This window comes from Eleginops maclovinus, chromosome 4, assembly GCF_036324505.1.
Source record: "Eleginops maclovinus isolate JMC-PN-2008 ecotype Puerto Natales chromosome 4, JC_Emac_rtc_rv5, whole genome shotgun sequence".
Lineage (NCBI taxonomy): Eukaryota > Metazoa > Chordata > Actinopteri > Perciformes > Eleginopidae > Eleginops > Eleginops maclovinus.
The window spans coordinates 8,922,590-8,947,395 of NC_086352.1; the positions used below are offsets into that span (position 1 = coordinate 8,922,590).

At 42.2% G+C, this 24,806-nt stretch overlaps 1 protein-coding gene across 1 annotated transcript in view; it reads right to left on the reverse strand.

Moving 5' to 3' along the window:
- chd9 (chromodomain helicase DNA binding protein 9) overlaps nucleotides 1-24,806 on the reverse strand; it is a 69,103-nt gene that overhangs the window by 17,702 nt on the left and 26,595 nt on the right. Inside the window, 17 exon segments of the mRNA XM_063881053.1 lie at nucleotides 110-220; nucleotides 386-577; nucleotides 1,708-1,890; nucleotides 2,413-2,608; nucleotides 4,354-4,564; nucleotides 5,005-5,260; nucleotides 6,450-6,593; nucleotides 6,735-6,911; nucleotides 9,008-9,251; nucleotides 11,453-11,574; nucleotides 12,464-12,601; nucleotides 12,852-12,938; nucleotides 13,348-13,465; nucleotides 14,020-14,075; nucleotides 14,184-14,252; nucleotides 14,866-15,012; nucleotides 18,175-18,280. Coding sequence (XP_063737123.1) covers nucleotides 110-220; nucleotides 386-577; nucleotides 1,708-1,890; nucleotides 2,413-2,608; nucleotides 4,354-4,564; nucleotides 5,005-5,260; nucleotides 6,450-6,593; nucleotides 6,735-6,911; nucleotides 9,008-9,251; nucleotides 11,453-11,574; nucleotides 12,464-12,601; nucleotides 12,852-12,938; nucleotides 13,348-13,465; nucleotides 14,020-14,075; nucleotides 14,184-14,252; nucleotides 14,866-15,012; nucleotides 18,175-18,280 — 2,557 coding nt within the window.

Here is a 24,806-nt window from a genome sequence, read left to right on the forward strand (position 1 = left end):
TCAAGCAAAGCGCCATCAAGGAGGGCTGAGACTGTACTGGGTGTCCAGCTGTGTGAGATACAGCCTAATCATGCTCTGTATATTGTATAATTTACGGTGAAGTACATACTCTGCCGTTGGCCATTTCCATATCTACGTCAGCCTTTTTGGCCCATTTGTCCCAGAAGTTGGGGTCATCCAGAGAGATGTCTGTGCGGTTTCCAGACGCCACAAAACTAGCCTGAAAGCAGACATGAGAATCATATTAAACCATAATCATATTTGCCATTCCCCGTATGCATCAGCAGCTGCTCCTGCTGAACAGACTGTTAACTGCTAAATGTCCCCGTAATCAGCCAAGGAAGAACAGCTGATCAAGTTTACATTTTTATCCTTTTCCTCTCACCTTAGCAAAGGTGGATCCTCGGCCCTCAGACTCGATGGTGATGGTCTTTGTGCGGCGCTGGAGGATCTGATCGATGTCCTCCTCACAGAATTTGGCCCCTTCATCCTCCTCGTCCATGATGGCTCCGTAAGCACCCCGTCGCAGCAGATCCTCGATCTCCTTCTTAGACAGCTGCTGCTGCTGCTGAGGGGCCTGGGGTGGGGGGGGGCACAGAAGAGAGATATCCAGGGTCACAATCAGAATCAGAATCAGGTTTATTGCCAAGTAGGTTAAAACATACGAGGAATTTGACTTGGTGTTATGGTGCTTACATGTACATACATAACAAAAATTGATACTGTGATAAAAAACTATTATAATATAACTATAATAACAATTAAAATATACCAATATTTACACTGAAATATGGGTGTACCCGTAGAAATGCAATTAAAATTGGAATAAAATATGTGCATTTTTAATGTGCAAAATTCAGCACTTTTCTTTTCAACACTTTACAAACAAAGATTAAGGGCAAACTGAATATAGGAGGGACTTGAGGTTCAAAATTAAACAATATGAATGGAATATAATGCAACCAAACACCAGCAAAACCTCGTCATTTCTCAAGAACTTCTACAAAAGCTGTTTAATGCACAACACATGCTCAAACACACCGATAGCAGCCATGTATCCGACCTCAGCAGATGTTTTTTATGCAAATATGTGGCAGCCAGACCAGATGTGGAGACCTGCTAAAATCTCTCATAGGTTTAATAATTCTCAGAGGAAGCAAAATGTGGCAAAACATCCACCTACACACTTCAAACACGCTGACACACTCCCTCACAAAAGATTAGACTCTAATAGGATCAGTTACACCTCAAGTGGGTATTTTGAAGAATGTGCTTCAAGTTTTAGGGTTTGTAACGAGTGCTTTCTCTCTGCTCGGCATCTTGTTGTTATCTGCCATCTGTAGCAGTGATCCTCTGATGTCACTCGCGACTGTTATCATGATTGAAGAGACAATTAGAAGAAAGGCTTGGTCTCTTTTTGGCTATTTTTAGAAAACGGGGAGTTGCACATTTACATCTAAAAGTTGGTTAAATATTCATTGTGACATGAGGTATAGAAGAGGGACAGGATCATTAATAAGCTGTCACGAAACAAACCTTGTGTGAAAACGGCTCTATGATTAGCACCGTGCCTTTCTCCATCCCCGCTCGCGTGTGGAATCATTTGATAATGATTGTAAAAATCCACCACCCCCATAATTTACACAACTCCATGATTTAATTCCCTTATTTCTATTCCCAGACCATTTGGACGACTCTCAAACTCACCCCTCCCCCGGTGCCTCCTCCCAGGCTGTTATCGCGACCGCTCATGCTCTGCAGCACCGCTTTGTCCAGACCCAGCTTGAGGCTGGCGCGATCAAACATCTCCCGCTCGTACGAGTTCCTGGTGATCAGACGGTACACCTTCACCGCCTTGTTCTGACCGATCCGGTGGCAGCGAGCCTGGGCCTGAGAGGGACACAAACACACGAGTGAAATACACCACAGGTACAAGTAGGGGCTAAGTGTGGTGGTACCTGAGTTTGACTTAAATGTCGACTAATCCTAAATGATAATAACTTGGATTATTCAGGGATAATTGCAACTGTTCTTTGATTGGACACGTACTTTTCGTGTTGATGAGATTTGTTTGCAGGCGTTTACAGGGAATTGATGCGAAATGCACTACATGATTTTGTGTTAATACCTTGATTTTGACATAAATTGCACAAGAAATGCACGTGGAATTTGCACTTCCTCTTGATTGGACAAAGCGTAAAGCACTTGTGGTGGTGATGAGTCTCGTTGGCAGCCGTTTGCACAAGCAGATGTTAAGACAATAGATAACTTTTAGGGTGCCAGGATCCTCTATTTGTCGCACATTAATGCTAATCTACAGCAGCATGTTGCATCTGTGCTGCATTGAGTGAGTGAGTGAGTGAGTGAGTGAGTGAGTGAGTGAGTGAGTGAGTGAGTGAGTGAGTGTCGTACCTGCAGGTCGTTTTGCGGGTTCCAGTCTGAGTCAAAGATGATGCAGGTGTCTGCTGCCGTGAGGTTGATTCCCAGGCCACCGGCGCGTGTGCACAGAAGGAAAACGAAGCGCTCCGAGTCGGGCTTACTGAAGCGGTCGATAGCTGCCTGACGCATGTTTCCACGAACACGCCCGTCTATACGCTCGTACAAGTACCTGCAACACGGAGAAGAGATCTGTTAGGAATGTATAAAATACCTTACTGAATACTTATTTTTAACGAACGAAGAACGTTTTGGAATCCTGATGCAAGTGAATCCTCATAGAGCTAATGGACTTTAATTTGACCCAAAACAGTCTTTTACTCCCAGTCTACACCTCTGTAACTCTATCCCAGATTGACAGATAAGTCTTATTTCACAAGGATTGGTTATGCTCTTTCATCCTCCCCCCCCCACCTCACACACTACGACCCCCTGCCGCCCCCGCAGGGTAATCCACTTCCAGTCAGGAGCAGCCTCCCACAAACTCCTGCTCGTCTTGTGTAGAGAAGCCCTGAGGGTTTCTGCAACCTGCAGCTGAACCCTGTCTGAGGTCTGCGCAGCACCTCACAGCTGTACAATAGTTTAGAGGTTTGCCTCAGCTGCTAGTGGGAAGACAGATGAAAGAGGGAGAGAGAGAGAGAAGGGCAGAGACAGGAACATGAGAGCAACAACAGGATGTGAGGAGACAAAGATCAGAACTAAGAAAAATGAAATGGAAGAGACTGAGCAGACCCAGAAACTTGAGACGAAAAACAAAGAGAAACCCCAAATTATCAAATTCCTTATTGCCATTTAAATCCAGCTCTTATTGCAAGCTGTAAACCTTTCTCCCTGGTCGTCCTGCTAAATGTTCCTGACCACACACCCCCTTTCAGCGTTTTATTGGACCTCTGGGCATTACCTAAGATGCTGCTGACACACTGAAACAAGGCGAGAGCGCTTTGTTCTCAAGGTAATGATGCACTCTGGCAGGGCCTTAGGTTAGAACTTTATAGCCGGGATACAAACACAATCTCTTGTCCATCATCTTTATCAGCTGCCACTGTGCTCTGTGGGCGGGAAACGCTTCATTCACTCTAAATACCGGCCTAGAAATCATACAGTGCAATACGCATAGACAACAAACCTATTTTCATAACTGAATAAAACTATAAAAAAAACAACAACTCCTTATTAGACTGATATTACTTTATTAGGATTTACTTTTTATCTTGGCAAAATTGTGTGAAATGGCCACGTTGTATTTGTCCACTCAGAGCTACTGTTGGAGGAGATGAATAAAACACCACTCCCAATACTTCTCCTTGAGTCAATTTCCAATTAGAGCCAAACCAACTGGACAAAACTCATTACAGCAACACCTGTGGAAATTCCACAGGTTCCAGCCCCTGTTGGCCCCGAAACAGATGAATGGCCTGAGAAACGGATAGATAAATGTGTGTATGTGTGTGGTGTTTTGACTCATTAGATGTGATCAAACACGAAGCTCCTGCCAACTCCTCTCACTGGCATTTGGCTGTCATACATCACATGCTAAAACACACCATAATACACACAGTGTCCCTAACCATTTGAAGTCCTAGTATCCAGGTCACCCTCTACAAGGTGTGTAGGGGATGACTAAATCCTGCTGCCATGTGCACAAGATCCGGGGCTTCCTTGAAACCGTACCGAGTCTAATAGAGCAAGAGGATGAGAGTGCCTTTTCCAGACCTTATGTCATTATAGCATTTTATCTGCATGCTGTTTAATATGATATTAGCCAACTGGTTTGTGCTAACTTGTTATGGCTGATTTTTCTTAACCTCAATGCATGATATTTCATTAAATACCTTGGAATCTTAATTTCGAGAATTTTAAAGTCTGAACCATACTGGATATGAAAAGGAAAATCCTCCATCATCTTGTCCTCCGTACCTTCTCTGAATGAGGTAGTCTTCCAAGATGTCCAGGCAGCGCACCATCTGAGAGAAGATGAGCACCCTGTGGCCCCCGGCCTTCATCTTGGGCAGCAGTTTGTCGATGAGGACCAGCTTCCCGGCAGACTGTACCATCGCCTGCAGGTGGAAGTCCAAGGCATTGGGGTTGTGAACCTCCCGGAAGTCCTCCAGGATCTTCTCTTCTGCCCCTGAAGTAGCAAAGACACGGGGACATCAGCATAACTGTGTTTTTATTGCTTTTCTAACAAGATTTTAACAAGAGTAAATCAAACACAGCGGCTTTTTATATATCGCATTTATAGATGCTTGTGCAACCTATAAAGAATAAAATGCAATTGCAGGAATATTCACACAAAAATGACAATTACCTGCATGTTAAACTGGAACCATAACAAAAGAAACAGGACAGATCCAGTGCATATACTCAAAATATGTTGAAATGATCACAGCTTTCTTTCTGTCTGATGCAACAGCCTCTTGTGTAATCAAATTATAGTGAGCTGAACTAAAGGTAAGCAAAACACACCTCCCGAAGACTAAACAGGAAGCTGTAATTACAGACCTTCTGCCTGCCAAGATCGTGATTGTACATTTGAACTAAATGAACCTCTATTTGACGTCATCCTACCTTTGATGAGGTAGGGGTGGTTGCAGCACTTTCTCAGCTCCATCATGGTGTTCACTAGGTTGGGCATGTTAGCCTGGCCGGCTCCTTTAGCCAGGAAGGAGAAGTTCTTCTCGAGGATAGCGCGGTAGTATTTCTTCTGAATGTTGGTGAGCTCCACCTCGATGATGGTTTCCTCTTTAGGAGCAAGCTTCTTCTCCACGTCCTCCTTCAGCCGGCGTAGCATCATGGGCTTCAGGATGGCCTGCAGCTTCTGGACCTGTGGGCCCAGAGATCAAGAGAGTGTTATATCATATTCTGTAGCTGCTGGGAGATGTGAAATGTATGTTAATATTGAGGAATGATTTTGTATTTTGATGCTTTGGCATTGTTTCTTTTATCTTTCATGGCAATAAAGCCCCTCTGAATTGAACTCTGCAGAGGTGTTGGGTTACACATGCTGAGTCTTAGCTGAGTCATACATGTCTTCACAGAAACTGTGTGCATGCTCCAGTGACTTTTCCATTCCCAAGTGGAGAATAAATGTGTTGTTTTGATAATTGTATTCAACATTTTATCACAAGGCATAATCAGACTTCATCAGATATGCAAATGGTGTGTTAAATTACTGATGTATGCAGATGCAAAAAGCATTCCAATAACATCAAAACACATTAACTACATAACGAAGAGAAGAGATTTTATTTATATAGAGCTGTGGAGTTACGTATTAGAATGTCTTTTATTTTAAGGTAATACATTAATTTTTATAACCAGTGATTTTATTTTGCTTACAGTAGAACATCACAGCTCAGTAACTACTCGACCCCGATGAGTGGGCCAGCTTCCCTCTCTTTTTATGACACATCCAGGCCCTCGACGAACACGGTGTTTTGGAAAAATACCCGCTCCAGCAACGCTTACTATAAAAATGCTTTCCCATTTCCACGGGCACAAAGAGCTTCTATTTATCATCGCGTGTTGAGTACGAACTGTTCCAAATATTTGTACTTTCAGCCTGAGCGCAACACTTCAGTCATGATTGAATGCTTTCCTCGAGCATCTCTTCAGGGACTCTGCCTAAAAATGAAATGCCAAACATCGATGTGTAAAAAAGGACAGCTAAAAAGACCTTTATCTTGTGTCAAAACGTAGTCTGATAATCAGTAGCTAAATAACCCGTTTTATGTAACAGTTATCCAACATACGGTTTCACTGTGGCCTAGTTGGGTAATCCGCATATTGGGTGGTTCCATCTGTACCAATATGTCCTAGTCCATAGTCTTTAATACTGTGTGTAGTGGGGCTCTATAAGACAACAATGTGTGTTTTCAAACAACAACAACATAAAAAGGGAGACAACATCTGACCTGATCGAATGACATGTGGATTTCTGACTTGTGTAAGCAATAAGGAATATTTATAAAACATAAAAATGGGACATATTCTCGATGGATCCGTGGACTCACCTGCTCTTCAGTCTTGAGATCTCCAAACTCCTGCATGAAAGTGACTTCTGAGGGGAAGCGTGCCGGCTCCAGGAAGTGGAGCAGGCTGAAGAGTTCTTCCACAGTGTTCTGGAGAGGAGTTCCCGTCAGCAGGACCTTATGTTCCTGAAAGAGAACAAGACACACAAAGAGAATGTAACATTTGACGATTGGACAGTACAGAAAGTCCCGTATGAAAGAGGTGGATTTAGTTTTTAAACAACAGCTTTAACGAGGCATCTCTCTGTAAATGGACGGGTTGTGTACCAGGTTCATGAGCTTGAAGCCCTCTAGCAGCTTGCAGTTCTTGTTCTTGAGGCGGTGGGCTTCGTCGATGATGACACAGCGCCACTCTATGGCGTTGAGTATGGGACAGCCCCCCAGGATCATCTCGAACGTGGTGATCACCGCCTGGAACTTGTAGGCCCCTCGCATCACACGGCCCTTAACACGAGAAAAAAATTAAGTTAGAGAAGCAGGAAAACGTTTTCAAATGGGTTGATAAAGCATAATTATGTAGTACGAGTGGAAGATTGTAAAAGCACATTTCATTTGCGGAGTATTATAAATTTGAACGATGCAGAATCTGTACGGTCATTAAAAAAAGCTGTTTTCAGAGAGAATATAATGAGCATGTAACCGCAACAGTTGACATCGGATTCCTACTAATTTCACAGCAACCACATGGCTTACTGTACTGAAACTAAAAACACACCTCTTGATTGTGGATCTCCGATCTAACACGACATGAGGGCACACCTGCTTGTGAGTCTTTTTGCCGTTTGTTTTTTTTTGTCCTTCTGGGGAAGCTTTTCTTCACCCCGCCTCTCCATTTGTAACTATTGCCTTGACAACAGTCCTCGAGGGATACTCAGTTATCCAATAACGGCCTCCCACAGCCTGCCAGCCAGCAGCCTGCTGTAGAGCCACCTCTCTCCGCGATACGCCTGAGTGCCACTGACAGAGAGCTCCCCTCGAGGGCTGCTGTGACATCACAGGCTGCTGGGAGACAGCCTGGTGGCGGTTGCGCTGTCTTCTGCTCTCTTTTGCCTTAATTCCTCCTACGGCTCGTCTGAAAACACTAAGAGCCTCTCGCTGCCTGTTGTGACACATCACATGGCCTGCCAACCACAGAAAGCCTCTGCCCAAGGCTCACTAACTACCTAGCAGCCCCCTCACTGTCGGGAACGTGCCCTTTCTTTAACACTGCTTTATGGTTCGTTAGTACCGCTTAATTATGAAAATGTTCTCTTACTCAACATGGCCGGATATCATTGGCTACACTGAACTAGAGCTGCACAATTGAAGCTTTCTGAAACAGCAATATGGAAAATCTTCCCTCTCCTCCAGCTGCTGCCTGCTCTCCTCCTGCTACAGGTGATATTTGCCGGGGAAACGTTTTGGTAAGTGGGATTGTCGCATTCGTTACAGAGTCCCGGTGGTTTTTGGTTTTGTGTTACACATGGTAAAGACGTTCCACCCGGCTTTTCAATATACGACTCCTTTTGTTTTATACAGGCGTCCTGTTTCCAAACACATGATTAGATCACCCTCAGGACTTCACGCTGCTGACACAGTTCTGCTGTTTTCCAAAAAGCACTGTGATTATTTTAATCGAAGTGAATCACTGCTTTCCATTCGGAAGGTAAGCGCGGTGACGCTGCTTTTTTCGCTCGTCTGTCTTTAAAAAAAAGGAGAGATTAGGTATGTCAGGACAAAATAAAAGGCCCATCACTCTTCACAATTCTGTTTGTGTTAGGAAGGGCTGATTCATCCCAGGCTCCTTAAGGCCAACACAGCTAATGTGGAGCCAGAACACACAAACACTTTGAAGGAAAGCATCGTTCTTTCCTAAAACAGACCATTGAGATAGTTTGCAAACCTAAGATGCATTTTTTGTTAGAAAAGGTTGCACTTAACAAGAAATGTTTAGTGTATCATGTAATATGCTGTATGCACCGGAGAACAACCGTCTAACGTGTTTTTGATTCAGTTATGGTCCTACAACGTATTTATTAAAGAGGCCCTATTACACTGTTTAGGGGTTTCCCATTGTGTGTTATTTAGTTTCTGTGCATGTAAATGGTCTGCAAAGGCAAACATCTCAAAGTTTCCTCTCCCACACACTCCCCCCCTCGGCCTGAAACACCTTCTAACGTTTGTGACAGTGACATCACTACTCAACACTCACGCTTGTATTGGCTAGCGTTCCAACACATTGTACGTGATAGGCTAAGGGGCGGGACATCTCTAAGTGGTTCGCCAATCACATCAGAGCCGGTCAGCTAACCAATCAGAGCAGACTGGGACTGGACAGAGGGTGAAAAGGAAAGACCTTTTTGAACATTTAAGCATGAATAATAGAAATATGAACCTGAAAATGAGCATAATATTGCCCCCTTTAATGCAACTAATGTATTGTATTTGCTATTTTATCAGACTGTATATCAAACTTATGTAATAGCATCCATGCTCAGTGAATTTGTACGACCATAAGACTGTACGTAACAATAAAAAGTGCAAAAGATCCGTCCATTTACCTGTGCATCCCTGAAATACATTTCATACTGCTGCAGCATCTGCCTGCTGACCATGCTGCCGTGGTACACGATGACGTTGAGATAGGTCCAAGTGCGGAACTCGCGCTCCCAGTTGGCGATGGTGGAGAGCGGGGCGATGATGAGGAATGGCCCTTTGATGCCCACACGGTAGATCTCCTCCAGGAATGTGATGGACTGGATGGTCTTTCCCAGGCCCATCTCGTCTGCCAGGATGCAGTTACGTCTGACGGGGGGGGACGGGGTGGGGGGAGACAAAAGAAGCGTTAAGAGGAGAAAAAAGTGGTTCAGAGTACAACATGTGTGGAGTGTTTAAACTCTTGACTACACTGGCTCACATGTTTTGGACCTGTCCTAAATGAAGAGACTTTTGGTCATCTATTTGCAAAACTTTGAACGATGCATTTAATACCAAAGTGAAACCCTCTGCAGAAATGGCCATCTTTGGAGTATTTATTGATGAGAGCTGGCTGACCACTGATAAGAACAATGCTTTCGCTTTTGCCTCCTTGCTAGCCCGTAGAACAATAGTCTTACAGTGGAAATCTCCTGATCCTCCTATAGTGTCTGTCTGGCTCAGCGACCTAATGTTTTCCCTGAAATTAGAGAAAATTAAGTACTTCACCAAAGGATCAATACGAAGATTTCACAAAATATGGGACCCACTGATTTTGTATTTTGACAGGCTCAACACCCTCCCGTAGGACAGTTGGACCCTGAGGTGTTTTGTTTTGACCAAGCATAACTAAAGGCATGTAATAGAGTGCGGAATGCCCCCCCTCCTCCTCCTCGTCTTTTTTTTTCTTTAATTTATTTATATTTTTTATTATTATTATCATTTTTATTTTTATTTCTCTATTAATGTTATTATTCTGATGTATGTTCATTATGAGTATGTATTTTTTATTATTATTTATTTTATTCTTTTTACGGCAGTGTGTGGGTATTGTGGGTGGGCGGGATTTGTTTGACAAATAATGTAAAAAACAAATCAAGACATAGTATTTAAATACATCCTGTATTGTACTACCTTTCTTGAATAAGAAATATTGTTTTAAAAAAAAACTCTGTGACTACACTGCTGTGTGAGGTGTAAAACGTAGCATGTGTTCACTGACAGCCTCTCTGTTGTATGTTACTGTTCAAAAGGAAAGAAAATGTGTGGTGGGCTGAAGAAGGGGGGAAAAGAAGATGAAAAACTACAAGCAGAGGGAGAAAAAACGAGAGAAAACCCCATGATACTTATAGAATAAACAGGGTACAATGGGGGAGAAAAAGACATCATCAGCAGTAATAAGAGACCAAAGAGATGAGATCCAACATAATGCGCCTGCCTCTGCTGCGTGGTGTACTCCAGAAAACCATTTATTCAGCTGTCCAGTGGGTGGGGGTATTATGTCTTGATGCTAATTGCAACGTGCAGATATTCCCACTGGCCTCTTAAGCAGCTCTGTAAGTTTGATGAATCTCTCTGCGTAGGCACACACACAAACTCCAGCACGCTCACACACACAGAGTCATCTCCCTGGGTTAATGCAAGCACACTGACACTGCACACTCCAGATGTAGTGTGCAGCGCTTCTTTCTGCCACTGTGGGCGAGGGAAAGCAATTGTTGCAGCGCCTTGACAGGAAATCTGACTCTCCTCGCAGGCCTAACCAAATGTGAGTACAGTCAAATCACAGCGTGGAACAACAGGAGAACAGATTCATTATTCATTACCGGAGCCCCAGAGGATTCTTCTAGAAAAACCCTATAATGTACAATCTCTGGGTCAACACATGCACTGTAGATTTCCTTTAGAATACTATAATGATGTAATGACAGTCATGATGAGCACTGTAAAAATGTATTAAAACTAAACAAATAAAATAAACTTTAAATGGTTATGAGCAGGACCGACGACCTCAGGATTATTGTTTGTCTTTGACGATTTATTTTTCATTGTTTTGGTTTCCCTGGAAAGATATTTGGTTATTATTATTGATTTTTTTGATTTGTACAAAGAGATGAATTGATTTTATTAGCAATGTTTGCTAGAAGGGGTACGCCTACACAAGCTGTTATGCTTCTTCTTGCCCTTTTTGAACATGAACTTTATCATTCATACTTAAAAGATCTTTGTTAACACACAAAAAAAAAAGACTCAGATTACTGAAGGTTTTCATGCAAATACAGTTGTTCAGAGATGCCATTTTGTTTTAGGTGTGAAATACTAATAAATAACTCGAATATTTGTCCTTTTTCTGAGAACTGTGCTGATGCTACTGGAGCTAGCTTACCTATGCAAAGTGGCAGCATGCCCTGGGGTCAAGGCATTTGCTTGAAAGGCATAAAAGTGCATGACATTTAGATGTGAATGTGTCAGTGTGAACAGGTTGCAGCTGAGTGCATGACATGTATGCGTATACAATATTTAAAACTGACCTGTTGTACCAGTTGAAGAGGAGCCAGTTGACCCCCTCTAGCTGGTAGTCCCTGAGGCTGTTGCCATTCCTGTATTCCCTCGACTGATCCCTCTTCTTCCACAGATTGGCCGGGGGACGCTCCTACGTGACACATTCATATCGAGAGTTAAAAATACTTTTGAAGTTAACGCTATGGTTAAAGTACGTTAAGCCAGAGGTAAAGCAAGTAGGGAAACCCAGAAATCAGAGTTGAGGGGTATTTTTGTTCCGAATGGGTTAATCTGGATCCACTACAGTCATTTCAAACTGTTGAAAATGTTGTCCCACAGCGGGGAAACGTATCGTTAGGGTGCAGAAAAACTGCAAATATAAGATGAGTATTGTAAACTACTAAATAAAGAGGCAAGCCATGGTTAAAATAATCATATTCAAAGTGTACACATGCATGTTGACTCCCTAAAAGAAAGCAAGTGAACGTATGACAGTGAAGTAGCAGCTAGTAGTAACATTAATAAATTGCAAAGAGAAATGTGTGAGAAAAATAGAAAAAAGGAAAGAACATTTTACTCTTATATGTGTGAAGTCTGCTGACCTTACAATAAATACATAGGTATTCAAATCTAAAGGTTACAATTGATAGCATTGTTCTTTTTTTCTCACCACTTTAAATATTAGCTGAAAGTGAGAAATAACTTCTGATTAAAAGGTAGTGTTTTTACAGCAGAGACATCCTTCACTGCTTTTATATTGACTGGCAGCAGGGGATTGAAGTGCCATCAGTCCCTTTCTGCTAATGATGCCTTTTAATTTAACACTGCAGTACGTTTGGTGGCTTTTGAACACACTCAAAAGATTCCACTATAACAAAAACCTGTATCATTAAAAAAGAAACAGATTCAAATGTTGAGAGAGGAACTAATTAATAAGCACCAAGTAACAACGTGTAAATATATGATATTTAAAACAGGATAGAGTGATAGAGGAACATGGAAACATCGATAGGTGAGGGACGTCGACGGTCATGACTTACCATCCTGCGTGAGTCTGGCTTCACTGCCTGCAGCTGCTCAAACTCTTCAATCTTGCTCTGATCCACGTCGTCCTTGAGCTCCCAGGTGCTGTCTTCATAGGCCAGCGAGCTCCACTTCACCAGGTAGTACACCACCTCCTGCAGCAGGCGGAGAGGAATTAGCGCTGCAAAAGACTCTGCGCTCCGCTTTTATGGTATTAACAAAAGGCTGCGAGGGAGCCCGACAGCATGGCCTTGGGCCTGACTGAGAGACTATACAAAGACATCACTAGAGAGGAGCGTTTACAGAAAGGAACCAAAAAGCTGAAAGAGGTTAAAAAGGCACTAATAAAAACTGAAGTGCATCTCATGGATATGATTAACCAGCATGAAAGAGGATTCACTTTACCTCTCCTGTGTCTTTGTCCTCACAATACGACACCTCCAGCACTCTGTCTACCTCTACATAGTCAGGGTTAAAGGGGTCCTCTTCCATCTGAGCGACGCAGAGAGAAAGAAGGACAAGAGAACAAGAGAGAATAAATCTAAATGCCCACTCACCATCTGGTAGTGGAGATAAGTATCACTACTGCATCAAGTGAGCAGGCCAATGATTCTGATGTATGCACACAGATGTTCCCGCCCACATTGACAAAAAGGGAATCAAACATCCACACACACACACACAGAGAACATTCATAAACACACATTTCCTATGACAACAAATTGTGACACACACACACACACACACACACACACACACACACACACACACACACACACACACACACACACACACACACACACACACACACACACACACACACACACACACACACACACACACACACACACACACACACACACACACACACACACACACACACACACACACACAGCCTTACGTCTGCAAAGAAGAGGGCCCTCTGTGCTTGTTTCAGCTTGAAACGTTTGATCTTCTGCGGAATCCTCTTGTCCTTCTCCAGCTGCTGCTCTGTGGCCCACTCACAGTGTAGGTAGGAGCTGAGACACACACACACACACACATTCAGACTAAGGTGAGAAACCCTGAGAAAACACCTTTCAAACAACATCTGGGGCAGCAGCCAGCAGGTGTTTTGCTCCTCTATCAAAACATTTGGTGTCATCAAATTCATAGTGTGACATTTTTCAATCCTTTTCATCATTCGGCTGAAAACATAATGAATGTAATCTGGCTGATGATAGATTATCTTTCAAATTAAAGAAATGATGTCTCTGTAAAGGCGGTGGAAGTAAACCCATTGTACACCATCATCTTTAATAAGATTATGAAAGAGACATTTAAACCGCGTCGCATAGCGGTAATATTGATCCTAGGATGCTTGAGATTTCTGCATTCATGAGTAAAACACTTCCTAGTTAGCATCCTGTGTAACACTATTTATTGATCTAAGTGTACCTTTAAGTGCCGCAGAACTGTATGAAATGCTATATATAAACAGATCACATACTTGCTTAAACAGGGATGATCCTCACAGCTGTGAATATGTCTGCTATGGTTCATGGTGTAATTAATAAACTGTAAACAAACTTACTAGTTTTTGTATTTTACAAAAAACTCCTCGTCTTCAACCACCACTCCTGGAGAAACCTGAAGAAAGATGAAACATTTAAGATTACAAAGAAACTGCTAATTAAATGCGACTTGGCTAACAGCTGTTTTATTATGCTATATTGAAAAATAAAGTACGTTCACTACCTCCTTCTTGACGATACGAGAAGACATGATTTTGTCAACAACCGCAGCGTCCTCTTCACTGGGGTTCTCCTTAAAAATATGGCAAACACAACCATTTAATATCAAGTGTGACTTCCTATTCTCCCACAGCAGACATTTGCATGATCCTCAGGACACTTTGTAATACTCAAACTGACTTAAGGGGCTTCAGCTTGCTTCTTAAGAACTGTCTCTACCTGTGCAGAGCAACTGAGAAAGTATGAATGGTTGTAATGAGCGAAGCCATGGTGGAATTTGTGGACCACGTATTTCTAGACTTGTATATGTAAACAGAAGTGTTGTCGCAAAAATCCAATCCTGATTTATCTACTGTTGCCTCTGAATAACTATAAATGGGCACTGAAAATGCAGGCTAACTGCAGGGGTCCTGGTTTGTACGTCACTATGTGTAAAGAGGACAGGCTGTGCTGCACTGTACTGTTCCTCAAAGATACGTGTTCTAGCTTTTCAGTTCTCTTTAAATAAGCATGTGCATCAGTGCCACAAAAAAACCTTCTTTGCATGCCAACAAACTTAAATGAATAAATGTGAGAAAAATGAGTTTGACCTACACACTAGTGCCGTGTTTTCTAAAGAATGAATGAATGAAATCTCTTCTCCTTAGCTTCCAAGCGTCTTGGTCGTTGCAGGCAGAACTACTCACCACGAAGAGCTGAACAGCCGGCTGCTTGGAGCCTCCAGAGCTCGTTTTCTTGGCTTTGGCCATCATCTTGACCTCGTCATCTGACAGTCGGGCCTCCAGCTCTTCAGCGTACTTCTTTCTCTTCACCTGCCGATTTGATCGCCTTTTCTGGAAAAGCACAACGAGGGGGAAGAAGGACATTTACAAAAAGATATTCTACACATCTGGATCAATTTCACCACCTGAAAAATATAGAAAACCTATTTTAAAACCTGGCTCTAACCAGTACATTTTAAAAAGTTAAGGCAGGTTGGAGTTTCTTTTATAAAATGCGATTATTTTGACTGATTTATTTTGAAATATTGAGCCTTTACTAAATATGAATAATAGAAGTAACAATAATCATTTTTCCTAAAAACTCAACGACACTTTACAGAGGTAAAACTCATCAAAACATAATTAAAACAAGTCACTTAAAATATGTAAAACACAACATTAATTTACAGATTAAAAGCAGTTTTGAAAAGGTGAGTTTGATTTGATATTGTGCCTTTTAATAATTGCACTAGTCCATACCGCAAATTAAATACAACTTCCATTGTGCATATAAGCGCAGCTCCAGTCTGAGCAGATGTGAACACTGCTGGGACTTATGATCACCAATGATCATCTCACATCTGTACAATCATTTGTGCGGTCCCTTTAAGAAACAATCCATGGGCAATTATTTTTACCTTTTCGAAAGGTCTTATGCATTTGAAAACATATCTTTAAATAAACCACACGTGTTTATTTCCTGCATGAGTTTGCTTTTTAGCTAGTGCTAGTGTATAAAAGAAAAAGCATCAATGTTACTTTTCACACTGGTGTGTTACCACACAGCACACACTGGATCCTCAGTCATGAATCTTCCATTTGTGATAGTCACAGCTGTGAGTATGAAGCTACTCCTTCGTCAGCTAAACTAAACAATCTTGCCGTTTCACATTTTCCATGTGAATTAAAGTAATAGCAACAATGTTCAGACACTGGTTGTATTGATTTAACATGTACTGTAAGTTATTCAATCTCTGACTGTCTGACTCATGTTTGATAACATATATAACGTTGATCCAACTCTAGCTATTTATGTATTTAGAAAAAGACATCCCGTGTACAATATTTACTAATCTACGTCTATATCTCTGATTGAGTTACACAATCCCTTATTGAAAAGGCTAATTTGGGTTCTCCATCCTCCTATAACGCACGTTAAAAAACCAGCCCATGAATGACCTTGTTAAATTTTAACTCAACGGAGGAGTACATTCTGAAAAGCATTATGCCGAGTAACCTCCCACACATATCTCAAACACAAAAGTGTTTTAACATGCAGCTTCTTGCTATTCCTTCCTGTCAGGCCTTTGTAATTATCATAAGCGTGGGCCGCTGTATCCTGCATCAATACACCAACCCCTCCTAATGATAATATGTAGGTAATTAGGAATAAATGCCACAGAGCCAAAGTTAATTAGGTGTGGAGTATAATATCCCCATGGAGACTAAACCCTCACATCCCAAAACCCAAGCTGACCAGCAGCCGGGACGTGAAACCTGCCACGTGCCACCGCAAAACACCGTGAGGTGGACACGCTTTATTTCGAGCTGTCAGTCATGCTGCTTTGACTTCCACAGGATCGTCCTAAATGAGCCATCAGCTGACTGTTTTAATTAAAGCCAGGGGCCCCGCTTAACTAGCGTAATTATATCATAGGCAATTGTCCGGATGGGAGGCAGAGAGGAGGGAGAGAGGTGATGAGGCGAGGATGGGAGACACTTGTCATCCCCACTCGTTCACATGTCACTCTTAAAATAGAGGACCTTCATTGGTCATGATGCAATGGGCTAATGAGGATTGTGTTTGAATAAAATAATCTCACAGGTCTCACCTCAATTAATCAAACAGAAATAGCAATTGTAGTTATTTATTACATTACATTTCATCTAAAGGGGCTCTGTTATGCTTTTTGTGGGTTTCCCTTTCCTGTCCATATCACTACGCAACACAAGCACTCTTATTGGCTAGCGCTCCGACACATTGTACGTGATAGACTAGGGGGCGGGACATCTCTAAGCCGTTGGAAATTCACAACAGAACCGACCAGCTAACGAATCAGAGTAAACTGGGCTCTGGTTTCAGACAGAGGGTGAAAAGGGGTGCTGCAGTACAGGCAGTATGAGAAAAATAAAGAGCTTTTTGAAAATTAAAGCATGGAGACATGTCAACATTGGGGAAAATATAAATATGAACCTGAAATGAGCAGAATAGGGCCCCTTTGGATTAAAGCTTCAGTTAAAGTAACTGGCTACAGGGGAAATTTGGGGTTTAGGATCTTGCTAAAGGACAGTTAGACATGTTGACTTCACAGCCTAGGAATCAAACAACTGTCCCTCTGATTGGTGGATCGCCACTGAGCAACAGCCGCCCTCTTAGAACATTTCATTAGGATGTGTTGTCATCTTCCCCTTAGCACTTATTTTCTGTGCCTAATAATAATCTCAACCTCAGAGGATTTTCTAATTTTCCAGAGCTCAAAATAGAACCATTACATTACGGATTTGAAATAAAGAAAGTCATAATTAAATGTCGCTGTGTTGCGTTATCAAGCAAACATTCAATTCCTTCAAACACGATTTCCTCTTAAAGGAAAAACTGTTGAATGGATGAGTGTGTGTTAGTCCCGCCGTGGTAGTTAGTGTTAGCGGTGTGACACAGTGTTGTGCTTCCACCTATTCAGAAGCACAGAGGAGCAGGAGTCACATTTCACTCAGCACGGGACAGTTCACAGACCAGACAATGGTGGAGGAGAAACGCAGCCACCGATAAACTGCCAGTGTGTTCTTCTGTCCCAATTCGAAACCAGTGGGAAAATATGTTGTCCTCTGTGGTGCTTTGACCTAGATTACGCCTTGTTCAGAATATCTCCATCATCGAAATGAATAAGGATGTGTACTTGAGATCGCCACCCACTGGGTGAGCCCCACATGAACCACAAAGTCAATCCTCAAGCTGAAGCCTTGAAGCCTTCCCCCGGGCTCGGAAACAGTGTGAACAGTCAGACGGAGGACAGTGCACCACACGTGATAACTTCAACAACTCATCTCAATAAGGCGGGGAGCTAAAACACAGTCAGATGAAAGTGTGTTGTCTGGATTAATATTATTATTTGATAAAAGGGAGATGAAATACACCGCAAGTATTCCCACGCATCACAGACCCAGTCACACTAACAGTGGCTGGTATAGTAGGTTTATAGGTCAATGTGTGTGTGTGTGTGTGTGTGTTCTTACAGAGTCGTCATCTTTAGAAGTGTAACGAGAGGGAGGGTCATCGTCTGACTCCTCTGAAGACTCCTGCTTTCGTTTTTTCTTCTTCCCGATCTTGATGACAATTTTCCTGTGGGAGGGAAGAAGCACAGCATGAATAGGATGAGATGAAGGCTGGAGAAATGAAAACATGTTCCCGAGTACACGTGAACTGCATTTGGGGTTGATGGGAGTAATTTGTGTTGACAAATGCCTTAATGATACAGCCGTGATGTTACTGCTGATCATCTGAACGTTATTAAATCTCTGCCTGTCTCCGTGACATATTTAATACCATCTGTAATTCTGCAACAACAGATAACTACAGCCACTTGTATATTAGGAAATGACATTAGGATAATAGACTGACTACAAAATGTGCTCGATTGTCACCGTCTTAAACATATTTCCAGTCACACTAACGCAAATTTAAAAAAAGTGAATACAGTTTCTCCATCCCCGGTACGTTTTTAATAAATAGAAAGGACATTTTTTTAACAAGGACTTTATTTTGGTTTTTGGACCCTTATAAAAATCAGGGTTCTTTCCAGAAGAATATAGTATGAGGCCCTAACAAAATTACGACCCCGCCCACTTTCCAGTCAAAACCTGCATCCGAGCGAAGCTGAAAATAATAGTGTCTTCACGTCTTAAAGCTGCCGAGTCATATATTGCACCTCAAACAACAAATAAATCCAGAGCTCCAGATTCTTTACTTCCTCTACAGGAAAAAGGAGAGTCAAAGAAAGGTTGTAATTCAGAAATCTCAGTTTCAGTGTCAGCCTGCTGCCTGCCACTCGTCCACCGGCAGACCCACCGGACATCCATCCCCTATTTACTCTCTGTAAAGACAAAGCTGTCTCTGCCGTCTGCCCAGACATTTGACACCATCTTCATATTTCTGGAGTCATTATAGCATTTTTGACGAACAGGTATATTGTTTTCTGGCACCACTTTAAGGGGGGAAATCTGCATTTTGGTTTGACCTGTTAACCGGTTGAGACAAAACCCTCAGAAAGAAATGAATTCACATCTATAATCAAACTCTTTGTACATTTAACCCCAGTGTTTATATATACTGAATACATTACAAATGGTGTCCACATTCCTTTCAGAGGTTTTAAATAAATCTTGCAATGACAAAAATATCTTTAACTGCTCAGGTGGTGGCGTTATAAGAGTGTTGCATACAGAGGCTTACACTGCAGTGTTTGCAGCATGTTGGTTACAGGTTTTGTAAATATAAAACACTTTCATCATTCCTTATAAACTACACTGCAGGTTTGCACCAGTATGCAAGATGGAGTGAATCATGAGTTCATAGATTTGCATCTGCTGCACTGCACCTCATAAACATGTGTGTTTGCAGCAGCCGATGTCCTCTAAGAATTTCTCTCTGCACAGCTGTTAGCATGCAATGTTTGACCCCAACATAACACACAGCAGCAGCAGCAGCTAGGGGACCGGCTGAAGCAGGGTAGGAAATGCTTACACATATTAACATGCTCTCAATAGGAAGAAGAAGAGGAGGAGGAGGAGGAGGAGGAGGAGGTGAAAGGAATTCACCGCTTTGCTGAAGCCCCTGCCCAATTTTGATCATATTTGGCAGAAATTTTCCCTTTAAGCAAGTGCTGAAATTCTCACCATGGCCTAATGTACAATCGTAGTCCCCCGACAGACTGCCGAGATGATATCAGGAGCCCAGAAAGCAGCAGATTGCACAATGAATAGAGGCAGGCTTCTACTTTTCACCAGACCTTCATCCTCTCTTTCACACACAGTCGCATATTATTTCTGTGACCTTTACCACATATATTCTCTCTCTACATATGCACACACTTCCCGTCCCGCTACATGTACGATCTCTTGGAAGCCACAGGCGGGGAATCTCTGTCATGGTGTGATATTAATGGGGGGAAAAAATAAATAAGAAAAAGACACTGCTATCATTCGGCATTCTCACTCTCCAACGTGTTTGCATACACACAACAAACCCACAAAAGGCAGACACGCTCTGTGATCCACACACACCCAATCAAAGGCCTGTTTCGACAGACTGTTATGAGCAGGTACGTCTCTAGTGAGAAGGGTGTCCCTGCAGGGGTGGCTCACATGAGATTACATCACAGACGCGTATCGAGGGAGCGCTAACATTCCCATGCTTGCCAATAGAGCGCTACAGGGATGATGGCTGATCCACAAGTTAGCATCGTAATGGCTACAAAGAGCGAAAATCATTGGGATCTTTCAATTGGATTTTGCAATATGGCAGAAAATAAGCTGTGAGGTAGAACAGCGTTTATGATAATATGTTCGTCAGGATAATTTCAACATATTATGACCACTTTTATAACAAAATGCAATCACCAGAAGTAAATAGCCATGACTTCACGTTGCATGATGACGTTTAGTAGTCTTATTTAGTTCCTTATAAACAACCGCTGTATACAAGGCATGTTGAAGCTACAGACAGTCTCCTTTATTTATGTTAAATTGTAAGCTTGAATTAACGACAGATCATATTTCAGGCATTTAACCTCAAATTAATTTTAAAAAACTTAAACTTTTGAGACAAGGGGACGCAGAAGTGCTAAAATGCTAACTAGTTTCCGGGTTTAACAACTCATTCCCGCACCAATCTGTATCTGTCACTGTTAGCAAACATGGATGCAGTAGACAGGAGGTAAACCTGAAGAACAACATGCTAGAAACAGCAAGCTTTCCTGTTAAGACCGCATACTACTTTGTTGAACAAGTCTACCGTTTGAAAAGAAACTCATGAAACGCCTTTACAGCTCTGGAAAAACCCACCCCACACTTCTGAAATCTTTATCTCTACATGACTGTTGAATTCCAACACAGAGAAAATTGTCAGTAGTTTAGAGAACACAATAAAATATAGAAAATCATTTAACTCAAAGACATGTCTATAAAAATTAAACAAGAGAAACTAAACTGCTGATGTGGTCTCTTCATTTTTTCCACGGCTGTATTTTTCTAATCCCTTCCATACACGAGATGTTGTGTCTGTTCGTAGCTTTCTGGTGTTTCATCACACAGACGTCAACATATAGTGACAAACAGCAGTCCCTTCTTCCTGGTGTCCCTGCCCCCCTCCCCCTCGGGATATTACATTTCACAAATCCTCTTGACAATGACACTTTATGGTTGCCACGCAACGCGCCCTTGGGAGTGTATTCGGCCATGTGGGCCACAACGTTCATGGTGACATCACTTCCTGTGAAAAACAACACCAGCACATGTCCACTGACCCTATGAATGATCGTGAAGTCAGAATGACACAGTGGAGATAAAAATTAACCAGCTGTGACACCAGGGAGACTAGAAAAAGAATGTTAAAGCAGCTGAACGGAAAAAAACACACTGTTCCTTCCTCGACCAAATGAAAGTTGGCTGGGATTCGGGTCTAGCAGAATAGCAGTGTCACATCACCAGGCAGCAGCTCAGCAGCGTTTAACAAGGCTAAAGAACGCCATGATCCCCATATGGGAAAACCTGAACCGCTAACAGGATCGTTGGAGGGCTGTGAAATCAGATTGAGCCAACAGATCACACTGATGAGGAGGTAGTAGAGCCAGAGTGAATGTTATTATGACGTTTACAAGGGCTCAATACAATGAAAGGTACAGTATATAGTGTAAACACACACACCAATGTTTCAGTTAGCCAGTATTTAGAGGGAAAAACTATTACAAAAATGGGACAAATTTAAATGTCCAATGAAAATAAGCACAATTTGAAGATGATAAACGTCCTGAGTAGACGAGTCAGCAGGAGACCCTCTAACGATACATAACTCTTCTTTTTAAGGGGTGCCTACATAGCCTACTTTGCAATTAAATCTATATCCACATGCCTTCTTGATGATATCATTCTTCAAAGAGATTTCATTTCAATCGTTTTAAGCCCAATACTAATAAATGAGAGATAATATTGGACTGGAATTTTCTCCCATATGTCAAAGACAATGAAATCACCAACATTGACACAGAGAAACACCACAAAGCACAAGCCCAATCCTACTGATGGTTACTGCCTGTTCCACCCTGCTGTGGCTCAATCACAGGACCACCCAGAGGTTTACCAGCAGCAGCCACACACACACACACACACACACACAATAGATAGCCTGCAAGTAGAGCTATATTAACTCAAATGACAGGGAGGACTTTCAAATGAACCTCTTACTGAGGAATAAAAAGGGTCTGAAAGCAGTCTGTTACTCTCCAGGGTCACAATCAAGGCCCCCACTGATGTGAAAACCTTGTAATAGAAATGAATGGAATGCCTTAGAGACCATTTCAACTGACCTTGAATTATAAAGAGGAGCTGTCAAGTGTCTGAGAGTGAGAAGGCTAACACTTCAACAAGCACAACAACAAAAAAGAGACATCGACCAAATAACCACACAGGTTTCCTTCACAATATTTCCTGTACAGCAGGGAGGGGACTGCTGCCTCAAAATGAAATCAAACACTTCAGTCTGATTTCAAAAAATCTGTTTCCTTTGCGAAATATCTAAAAATCAACCCTGTGGCAAAGAAGTAAAAACCATGTTGGTAAGACACACATCCTGCTCAGTCTGAATGACTAAATCAATATAAAGATTGGTCAGAATTTATAGAAAAACAGCCTCAAATGTTGATAATATACATTTAAATACACAGGTTAACTTCAAACAGTTTCCAGTGGGATCTGCCCTGAGCAACAGTACAGGGTTTAGTGCTCTCAACAGGCTGGATATTTGACGCAAGCCTGCTTTAAAAACTGGCTCTTGGTACATCAACGCACATTAGTTAATGCCAAAGCGTTTGGCAGGGAGATCTGTAACAACTGCTATGTGCTTTTGGTTGAATTAAAAGAATACAAACGAACAGAAAATGAAACGGTTAAGCCTTTTTTGAGACAGTGTTAGAATAAAATCATGGCCTATGAATCTTTATATCAAAACATGTAAAAAAGGTATTTAAATTGTCTTTACGATTGTGTTCTTTTGCATTCTTTGGCTTCAGGAAGCAATTAAATGATTGCTTTTCTATAAATAGTGCCGTATACAAGAAGGAGACAGCTTAGGTGTGAGTGGGAAGCTGCTCCTTATTCAGGTTTAATCATGTTCATACCAGAAGTCAAACAAACTTAGAAATCCATGTTTCTGTTTATTTTCCTGAACTGTCAAATACTAAAATCAGAAGATCCATTTTAATAGAAAACACAAGAAACATTCATGAAAACCCTTCCTCCACCATCTTGGTTTACAGTTGAGATGTATTTCCATCTGCTCGGTGCTTGCTGCCTCAATGTTTTTTACATTAGTGAGGAAGGTGATTTATTTGCCTCCCCAGCAGGATATAAAGAGGCCATCCTCCAGACATAATCTTGCATTTCTAATTAGACCACAGCTGCCCCTGATTTGACATTACAGCGTGATCCCGGATGATGGGCTACAAGCTAGCTCCCTTTTTCCTCAGAGCGATGGGCTCGGTGCTGTTGGAGGCTTGGCTCCCGTCCTCCTATTGTGCCAAATAACCTCCATCCCTTGTCCCCCCAGTGTTGTCCTGCCCTACTTGGCATGCCGCCACTGGGACTGTATGTGCGAGGGTTTGATTTTAATAGAATAAAGATAGGAGAGCACTATGCAGGCCAAGACTGCAATGTGCTGCATGAGCGAGTGCTTCTTCCTCAGAAACTCTGATTGTGGGTGACAGAGTATCCTTCAAAAATGCTGTCTAGTGTGGTATGTGTGTGTGTGTGTGTGTGTGTGTGTGTGTGTGTGTGTGTGTGTGTGTGTGTGTGTGTCTGCTTCTCATCCTGGAGGCTTATTGAGACAGTAGTGCTGGTCCTTGTCAGGAAATCCCTCTTCTTATGAATGGAAGGCTATAATCTCACAGCCACACAGATCACAACTGGAAACAGTCGTAACACCACCTCCCTCTTTAAGACAAACACTGTATCAGCACCGTGCACACGGCAACACGGGGGATTTCTGCTTTATACAGCAAGCGCTTCAAAAACGGCCAGCGCAACACACACACACACACACAGACTCACTAGTATGTGTACATGACTTTCAACTCAAAGACAAGCAACGCGGACACATAAACATGTGTATATATCACACACAAACACACACGTGAACACGCACACATACTGCGAGGGATTAACTATGAAAACACTCAATTAAAAAAAACAGCTTCGGCTCTTCCTAATGAAATAGTGAGGGGAAAGAGATTAGACGGCTAGCAGGCGAGCCCTGAAATATGAACGGCTATACGCAGCTGCATATAAGCTAGACTTAAACCTCCATTTTCTATCATGTAATTGATCTCACAAGCACCATTTTGTTTGATATTTTGCTGCTACCCTGCTGCTTTGTAGTATCAGCATGTTTAGAGCATGCCCGCTCACATCGGATGCAAAGCATGCCGGAAAGACCACATTTATATTAGGGGGAGAAAAATGTAAAGGAGTAGGGGGAGGGAAGCAACAACAAAAAAGGGGATTGAGCGGCACGGAGCTTTCATCTGATGATTATATGAGCTTATTTTTCAGCAGGTAGGCTGCCTAGAAAAGCAAATTCCAGTCTGTAGAGAGCTGTG